This window comes from Anguilla anguilla, chromosome 13 (assembly GCF_013347855.1).
Source record: "Anguilla anguilla isolate fAngAng1 chromosome 13, fAngAng1.pri, whole genome shotgun sequence".
Taxonomy (NCBI): Eukaryota; Metazoa; Chordata; class Actinopteri; order Anguilliformes; family Anguillidae; genus Anguilla; species Anguilla anguilla.
In genome coordinates this window covers 29,192,426-29,201,853 of record NC_049213.1, presented here as the reverse complement: position 1 = coordinate 29,201,853, position 9,428 = coordinate 29,192,426, and the positions used below count along the sequence as shown (strand labels likewise).

The following is a 9,428-nucleotide window of genomic DNA, read 5'->3' as shown; positions in this document are numbered from 1 at the left end:
ATGTTTTATAAAGGAAGCGGTGGTTGTCGCGCATGCGTATAAACCAGGAGCCACGCTGCATGCGAACTATGCAATTTTGTGGAACTTTACTGCGCTTTCTTCTGTCAATATGTACGGAGTACATGAAGTATGTGATGGCGGCGCTAGTGAGCAGTGTCAGAAAATACTAAGAATAAAAATCCGACTCCCTTCTGTAAGTGCGTGTGTATTGAGGGTTGCTGAGGTGGGCAAGATATGTACATGTTTTGTGTATAGACATGCCTCCTGTGGACACTAAAGTAGCGCATCTCCCGGTTACTAAGACTGCAACCCTCGACTTGAAAGCTTAGCTCTTTAACCAAGAAACAACATTGCCACCCTACATTCACTCCTTGAACACGCACACATTTACTTTTTAACATATTTGGTACCGCGCAGCAGCCATTTTCCACTGCACAAACTTCTGCAAAGTTCAGCACGAGCTGTTCATCTAAACATTCGCCAAGTGATGGCGCCAGAGCTACGTCTAAGATGGCAGGCAAACAGTTGCCACATTTGTAGTGTTCGCGAAAATGCACGCAGAAAAATAGTTTTATAATTTATTTATTTATTTTTACTGAATATATTTCTGGGAATATAATAGAAGGGATTAACAGACGAGGGAAACAAATGTCCACGGTTGAATATTTGGCAAAGCTTTTATTTAAATATAAATTAACTGGAAAAATAAGTATTAAGAAAATGTTCCCCATATATTAACAGGTATGATAACCTCGTATAAGCATCCATTTTTTGAAGGCCGGGAAAGCATTTTTGTACTTGGTATTTTTGCTATAGGAATATGAAGGAATGGATAAAGATTTAGCTGGGTTTTTTTTTTTTTTTTTTTTTTTAATGGCAAACAATAGAATACAAAATAAAATGTATACAAAATATTCAAATATTTAGAAATTCACTTTATGAATTCCCTTTTGAAAGTCTTTTGTACAAAAACTACACAATTATATATCTTTTAATATGGCATCCATTATAAGCAATATGGTGTTTAAGCCATTCAGATTGAATCTGGCAACAGCTGATTCCATTAAAATGTTCAAGTTTACTTGTGCTGAGATCCCCACCTCCAGTTTACTTGGCAGTGCTCCTTTTGACAAAAGTCTGATATATATGAAATCAGAATATGGAAATGATCTTTTAAACCTATAATCCAACAAAAACCTACCTTTTCCCAGACCCATAAAATCCACCAAAAATACAGTCATTCCACATAACCAAGTTGCTTTTAAGTTCTTGTTTAATTTACAATGTAATCCATATTATTATTCCAACAATACTAATTATATCCCTATCCTTTGCTTCAGTCTAGTTCATAATGTAAACAGTACTACAGATATAATTGCTATAGATACAGTGGTACTGCAATACATTGCATTTAATCATTTACATGAGCTTTCTTGAACCTGAATCATTGTGGAAATGTCTCATCTGCCAACAAAAAACTTCAACTTAAAAAAGTTAATATAAAAGGGCCTGGAAATGTGGATAATGCATAACTAAAGGAAAATAAGTATTAGTAAATGCAAAATGGAAAATGGTCCAAAGAGGAGGGGAGAGGTTGTTGTTAACAGCAATGTTGACTGTTGATGCGCCACACAGCATGTTGGGCCAGAGTTTGTTCTCTGCTAGTTGGGGGTCTCTCAGAGGTCCAGCGAGGTCCGAAAGTGCTGTGCCTGCTGTGCTAGCTCTTTGGATAAGTCCTGGGCCTCCTGCAGAGCCTGCTTGTCTGGGAAATGGAGGGCTGCCTTCTTGGTGGCCACAGCCAGCTGTTTGAGCAGGGCACACAGGTGGTTGCTCTTGCAAAGCAGGTCCTGGCTGGCCTGTCCGCTTTGAGCCTCCCGGCACAGAGTGTCCACCAGCTTCTGACCCACCATGATCACCAGTTTGCTGTGAGCAATGAACTTCTCAGGTGGCTGTCCCTCCTGGAGACCCATCACGAACACGGTGATGGCCTTCTGCAGTGCTCCAAAGTAGAGTCTAAGGTACTCCGACAGGGATTGCATCCGGGAATTATTCGCACGCACTGGGGGAGGAGGAGGGGCTTTCTTATGCTTAACCTAGCAACCCAAATGAGAGGGAGAGGGGAAACAATTAGCCAGGCTCTCATCAGCCAGAGATAATAAAATTGGGAGAGGAACAAGGAGCTCACCTCCAGTACAGAGTGGTAAAAACATAGAACAAGGCCAGTAGTAACTGGTGGATACCATCTGTCCATACTGTCTAGATACTGTAAGGGATCCCAGAAGTATAGTCAGAAATTATTTACCAATCATTATTGGAATGTTCTGTTCCTTATTACTAATATGCTCTGGTAGTAGTGGAGCTACTCTCTGGTTTCTACCTAAAAAGTGACAAGTCCTTCCTATCCTTAATTTAAAGTCCCCATCACCAGTGAATAACCATGTCACCTCTGCAATTGCACACATCATTTGTTTGTTGTGTTAGTGGCCACACTTCACAATTGAAAGTTGAAGAGAGTAATATTTGAGCAATGAGTATTAATGATGACAGACAGTTGAAACCAAACTAGCTAATCAGAAACACATGGCTAATGTACCTAATTTTAATTTTGTTTTATGTCATATACCATTATAGTTGAGTTCTTCAGAGGTATACAGGTGACCCTTACCGAGGGCTTTTGTGGGCTTGTCCCATTCAGAGCTATGTTCTTGTCCTCCTGTTTGCTGTTCTGCTGCAGCTCAAACTCCTTCTTTGTCTGAAACACACGAAGACAGTGACAATGTGATAAGTGTGGGACTACAGGGATTGGGAGAACCTTATGAGTGATGAGAATTTTCAATTTAACAAACAGTCTCATTGGCAATTTCCAAATCATTCCTGTTTATATTGAATCAAATAGTTTTCCATCTACATTCATTGTATATGGTGTTCCGATACAGGGTGGCCTGATGATATAATTTTGTCAAGTTTTCTAGTTACATGAAATTAAAAGGGAAAATGCAGTTTATGCACTTAATGTTTCCAAAAGTACTTGGTGGAGAGTTGGGTTTAGAGAGGTGTGGAGGGGGGAAATTGGACCCACTCACCTGTAGCTGCACGTAGTCATTGTCTTCAGCTCCAGGATCACCCACCTGCCTGTTTTTCACGGGACTTTTTTTAGCCTCCATCTGGTTCTCCCCTCCAGACGGGTCAGCGTCTCTCTGTATGGGTCGGAATAGCAGCTTGCCGTTGGCGTTCAAGATTGAGACCAGGCGCTTGACGTCTTCAGGCACAGTGCGGGCCACCATAACGAAGCGCTCCAGCTGATCAGGTGTCTGCATCTGGCTGGGCTCCTGGGACAGTGCGTCCAGCTGCCAGCCGCCTCCATCCAGGGACTCCTTGGCCTGCTGCAAAATGAGCCCAGAGTCCTCCAAGATGGACAGCTGCTTGTGGAGCCGCACCTGCAGGTTGGAGTCAGTCAGCCGCCGGGCGTTGCCCCTCACATCTAGGGCGAAGTCCAGGAATTGAACTATCGCTGCAGAGATGCTCTCCACCGCGGCACGGATCTCCGACAGGTGCTGGCCCAGGTGCTCCCTGCTCCGCCAGCTGCTGCTCACAAATACCATGAGCCTGGGCACGGCCTGGCACACGGCTTCCTGCAGCTCCACCAGCCGCTGGCTGGCCTCCTCCTGGGACAGACTGACCTCGCGCTGGGGCTCCGGGGAGGAGCAGCTCAGAGCCAGGGAGTCGTAGGAGCTGCTGGAGGAGCTGGAGGCAGTGCTGCTCCGCTGGCTGTCCCTGGCCGACAGGCTGGAGATGCTGTCCCTCTCATCCTGGTCTTCCTTGTCTTTTCGCAGGGACTCCCTGGAGGCGGGACCGCGGTGGAGAGACCCCACCCCCACACTAATCCTGTCTCTAAGCTGCCGCCCGTGTGGGTGGTCATACGTGGGTCTCGCCATGCCCCTGCGCTCTGGGGGCACGTGGCCCCTCATGAAATCTCTAGGGCACTGTGAGCTGGGCTGCTCTTGGGAGACGAGGGGCACGGAGCGCACGGAGGACTCTGGCTGCTTGGCCCCCGGAGGGGTGGCGTACACGGAGACTCCGGGCTCTGCGCAGGGCAGGCCTCCTGGCAGTTCCTGGGCCGGCCTGAGGGGGGAGCTGGGCTTGGGGATGTCGTAGAGCGAGAGGGCCGAGCTGCAGCTCTGAACGGGCCACACCCGCGCCGGCAGGGTGTCGTACAGCTGCCTCCCCGCGATCGCAGCCCTGGAGGGCAGGGTGTCGTACAGCTGCCTCTCCGGGCTCGCCACCTGGGAGGGCAGGGTGCCGTAGCTGGCCTGCTCCTGGCCCGGCTTCTCGGGCGACACAGGCACGTCATAGATCCAGTCCGACTTGCGAGGGTTTGGTAGCGTGTTGTATCCACAAGCCAGTCTCTGCTGGGCTTCGGCTGTTGAGGCCATGGGGATATCATAGCTAGGGTCCTGGGACAGTGCAGGTGGGATGGCGTGGACCTAATAAAGGCAAAATTATTTGCATTCATAAATGTATTGTAATATTTGTACAAAATGACCTTTGTGAGGGTGTTGTCCTGAATGACTATTTTATCATTGTCTGTACACTTAACGAAAACAAACTTTCAAGATGGAAAAATGATTGGAAATACTTGTAAGATTTCCTTTTCAGGCCCCATGAATGAAAATGGTCCTGAAAAAGGTTACTTCAGAGGTAGTTCAAGCTTAAAAACCCAGTCTCAATAAGAGGACGTCACATTGGCAGTACCCATGAATCCCAGCACAGACCTGACCCAGCAGGGAAGAGAGAGCTACCATATGCAGTAAAGAGCAAGTGGGCCCAGTCTAGATTGTGCAGTATACTCACAGTTGCCTGGCTGTTTGAACACTTCATCCATCCAGCATCACGCTTCTGCTGCAGCTCTGAGGTTGTGACGAGGGAGCTTTTCCTTGTCATCGGCCGATTTGGAGACACCTGGCATTGGGTAGAGATTATCCAGATTTAAATTCATAATTCCTTGAAAGCAAATAGGTTCCATCAATGTATTTTGTGTTCACTGTGCATTCTTTTTATTTCCTAATATTTATTTTACTAATAATAATTAACAAAACACTTATATCATTGTGTCTATCACAAATAACTATAACTTATCTGCAAATTGATAATGTGTGAACTAAAAAGAATATAGTATGCTGAGAAGGAATAAATACACCACAACCTCCAACATGCTGATTGCATATTTATGATCTAAATATCCCTTGTTTTCACTATGACTCTTATTCTGTAACTTCTGTATATTTAGAGATATGCAGTGATACAGACAGAGGAAGAAGCTTACAGAGAAGAGGGAGACACGTCTGGCACAGGTTGGAACATCGTAGACTTCTGATCTGGGGCTACAGCTTCCTCCTGCCGCTGATACCTGTACATGGACAACAGGAACTTTAGCAAAGAAAGAAGATGTGTCCCACTGCACCTACTGACACACTTAATTGCAGTGAGTGTTCACGTCTGCACATGGTACAATATTACTGGCCTAGAAACCCGCAATATGTCTGGCTTTTGCCAATTAACATGGTTCTCCCAGCAGCTGCTCTAATGGAAACCATGTAACACTCCCTCTCTCTCAGCTTCTCTCGCTTTGAGAATGAACACGCTGGGAAGTGGTGAACGGTTCCACCCTCTGCCACACAGGCACTTGCACAAACACCTCTCTCTCTCTCTCTCTCTCTCTCTCCCCATTTGCAGTTAGCGCTATCTGAAGGCCGTCTCTCCTTCTCATTTACAGGCTCATAAAGCACCAGTGCTGCATGCCTCTCCCCACAGAGGGGCCCCTGGCCCCCATCTGTTACCATTTTTACCAGCGGGGGTTTCCGAGGGCAGTATTGCAGCCGCTGTGCAGCTCCTGTCCTGCTCAATTCGCTTAAGAAAGGCAAAACACGCCTCCCTTGCGGCTGAAGATGGTGTAGAGCGAGATTAAATGGAGAGCACCAGCCACTGCGATGACTGGTCAGGTCCAAAGTGATCCATGTCGTACTGCTCTTCACATATGCAGGAGATGCCTATTCATTTGTGCCACATGTTAATTTCCCACACAATTTCATGAAGGGCCCACTTTCAGCCTAAAGTACACTGCTTCCCCATAACTTTATCCAGAGACTGCACAAGTCTTACCAGGCATGGAGAAGGATTCCTTTCCTGGGTGTGCATTTGTGAGGTGGGGGTGGGACCCTTTGGGGCTGGCTGGGGGGTGGACGGCACTTTGTAGATTCGGTCCATGCATTCATAGGTGGGGCCGGGGATCTGCCGGGGGACGCTGGGGATTTGGTAGATGTTCTGGGGGCTGTCGCACCGCGGAGCGGTGTCAGAGGGGGGCTTCTCGGCACAGAGGGTCAAGCAGCCCACCACAGCCCCCCGGTAGAGACCCTCGGCCTGGGCCGGGGAGAGGAGATGCAGGCGGTTGGCTGGGGCGAAGCCCTGTCGCCCGTGCAGCGAACACTTCCACCATCCATGGCTGCCGCTCACGTTCTGCTCCATCACCGTAATGATGTCGCCCTTCCGGAAGGCCAGCTCATCTTCACACTCCGCTGTGTTGTCATATAGAGCCTTTGCAAGGATGTTCTGCACCGCAGAAAAATAAAAAGATCACAATATAAAAGATGGGTAGGGATATCAGGGAGTAAAAAGATATCAGTAGAGTGCAATGCACAGAAATGTCAAAACAAATTTGGTGACACTCTTATTAAAAGAACGGAGACTGGAGAATTAATTCAGTTATAAAAATAAAAAAACAGCAAAATATGCATTAAAGTTAAAGATCAATGGCACTGGCTGAGGAAATTAAACTCAGGCCAAAATATCAGGCTTTTCACTACACATCTTAAAGAAGCATTCTGCTTTAGAGGTGTGAGTTTGACAAACACTGGCTTTGTTCGCTGGAGATAATGGGTCCAGGCACAGAGAGGCACTACTCTGCTGTCCAGCTGAAAGAATGTCTATGACCTCCCCATTTAGGAAGGGTCCACGCAGGCTGGCTATTTGTTCAGTCCCAACCATTTTGTCTACTTAATAATGACTCTCCGCTAATAGCTGTCACAGTCACACACCTTTTAAATTTCTGCATACCAAAACACAAAAAATAACCTCTTTCTTCTGGTTTATTGGGGCTTTCGAATGAGAAGCGAGACTGAGATGTTGTAATAGTTTCCTGCAAAATTGTGTCACATGTTCTTTTGAGGCCGTCACAGCTCACAAAAATACAATGAATGTAGAATGGTAGGGCTTGGATTTCATGCCAAATGTTGATCTACTTGCTTGTTTTTATTTTATGTACAGTGTATATAAAAATGCATAATTAATATATTTTACTATTTATTAAATCCAGTCAACGCATGCTGTGTCTGTTGCTTATTTTCATTGATTAGTGCCTGACGCAAATTTTCTGACCCAACAGTTTTCCATCGATCCAAATAGAGCTGACCTTAGTGGTGACACGGTGAAAGCTTTCACATGCCCCAGTCATTCCTGTCCCATTATAGCGCTTCCAGAGTTAGTCCCGGATACGAGTACACACAAACAGGTGTGTCTGGGGGAAGGGCCTTGGGTCCACCCTGGCATATCAGTGTTCTTGAGGAGTGCTGTTCCAGTTCCAAAGAACTACACATTCTCTGTTATTCCTCCTACTGCATGCTTTCTCGTTACAAGATCAAATCACAATAATAGTTCTAAGCTGAAGTACTCAGTACCCTGAGGTGCAAAAATGTAGAACAGTCCAAACAGAGAGCAACAAAAAATGGGAAAGTACATTTTTCTAGCCACTAAAGCAGCCTGGATTGTGTTTGGAATATATGTGAATATATAATGGGAATTATGTTTAGAAAAGCATTTTTCAAATCTTTCATAATTCTCATAATTCCCTATTATGATATATTATCTTTTAATTGTGTTTTAATGTATTTTCATTTCATACAATGGCTCCTTGTCTTTGTTTTTTTTAATGGAATTTGGAAAATAAGTTTTGAGAGTTCAGGTTCCTGTATGCTACATTCCATAGAACATGTCAGTGAACATATGAACAGATACTTGTCATAAACAAGACAAGATATCTGATGCCTTCAGCACTTCACTCCAAGTAACCCCTCCCACACACACACACACACACACACACACACACCACACGCGTGCATGCACACACAAGGACCCCCACGCGTACACACAGCCTGTGTTCTCATCGTACTCTCCGCACGCGTCTTATTAAAGCCCCTCTCCCATGTGTTTGAAAATTCCTCAGTGCCAACAGTCACAGCGTCGCACACGCACACACGCTCCCTTCAGCTTCTCAACTCTGAGTCAGTGAGATTCACTGCTCCCGTCTACGTCACAAAACTTCATTATAAAAAATGTATTTTCTATTTCTGCATTCAAAGTTTAAAAAATGGAACAGGAAGCCTACTTCACCACTCCCAAGAAAGAACTCCCGCATTCAGTTAAATGCCAAAGAATTTATTAAGCTAGGGCTATTTGCGTACATTTCAATCCATGATGAGGTTTCTGCCAATTGACAAAAGAACAGAACAGGATGGAACAAAAAAAGGGTCAGAATTTGCAGTATACTCATGCTCAAGTGTTTTGAATTTCTTCAGTGCCAAGGTCACATAGGTACTCCAGAAAATACTTGAATATGAAATGCACCAAATGCATTTTTGGTACCAATTTCCACATTCACAGTACAATTTCTGCTTTAAATATCATGTTTACGCATTCTTCATATAATTAAATATAAACAAAACAATTGGAAACAGCGACAGGTATAGTAGTGTGTTCCTTTTCTACATCTGGGATTTGCGCAGTGGCTCAATTTTATGGCCATGCATCTAACCAACCAACAACCACCTCCAGCAACTCCAAGTCACACCATGTTACGCAATAACAAACCACATTCCCATACAAATGCTAAAAGGCAATGGAAATGCAACACTGCTGACACCCACAATAACACCAGGGCACAAGTGGCAGCCTCTCAGCACTTCTTGGCTATGGTATTACCTTGATTTTCTTGGTGAATAAGGAGTCCAGCCAGCTTTCCCAGGCCAGGGGTTGAAACATGGCTGTACGAGGAGCACTGGAGCCTGGACGCGGGGTAAAGGACTGCCGGGAACTGGCCGAGGTTAGCTCTGACTGCCTGCTTCGGCACTCTCCAGCCCTGAAGCTTGACTCTTTTTTTCTCTTCCCTGACTTCAGCTGCTTTGTTTGTGTGTGAGTGGACAGCTCCATGAGGAGATGTACAGCCCTCCTTCACCCCCCCCCCCCCCCACCACACACACACACACATGCACACAAACACCCCGCCCCTCCAACTACAGCTGATAAGTCTGGCCTGCTGGCAGTACCTTACATGGTACTGCCCTCTTTCTGTGGGTGAATCCTCCGTAACAAAGGCTCCT

At 45.7% G+C, this 9,428-nt stretch overlaps 1 protein-coding gene across 2 annotated transcripts in view; it reads right to left on the bottom strand.

The window, feature by feature from the left end:
- Positions 1 to 653: 653 nt before the first annotated feature.
- cass4 (Cas scaffold protein family member 4) overlaps positions 654 to 9,428 on the bottom strand; it is a 17,073-nt gene continuing 8,298 nt past the window's right edge. The window contains exons 1-7 of one of the 2 annotated variants that reach the window (XM_035386737.1): positions 9,031 to 9,284; positions 6,160 to 6,606; positions 5,324 to 5,407; positions 4,852 to 4,959; positions 3,084 to 4,484; positions 2,666 to 2,752; positions 654 to 2,093 (exon numbers count right to left, since the gene is read on the bottom strand). In XM_035386737.1, coding sequence (XP_035242628.1) covers positions 1,677 to 2,093; positions 2,666 to 2,752; positions 3,084 to 4,484; positions 4,852 to 4,959; positions 5,324 to 5,407; positions 6,160 to 6,606; positions 9,031 to 9,258 — 2,772 coding nt within the window. In that variant the 5' untranslated portion in view covers positions 9,259 to 9,284 and the 3' untranslated portion in view covers positions 654 to 1,676. Of the gene's footprint in view, positions 2,094 to 2,665; positions 2,753 to 3,083; positions 4,485 to 4,851; positions 4,960 to 5,323; positions 5,408 to 6,159; positions 6,607 to 9,030; positions 9,285 to 9,428 lie in introns of those variants that run through there. The other variant, XM_035386738.1, reaches the window with a different exon arrangement.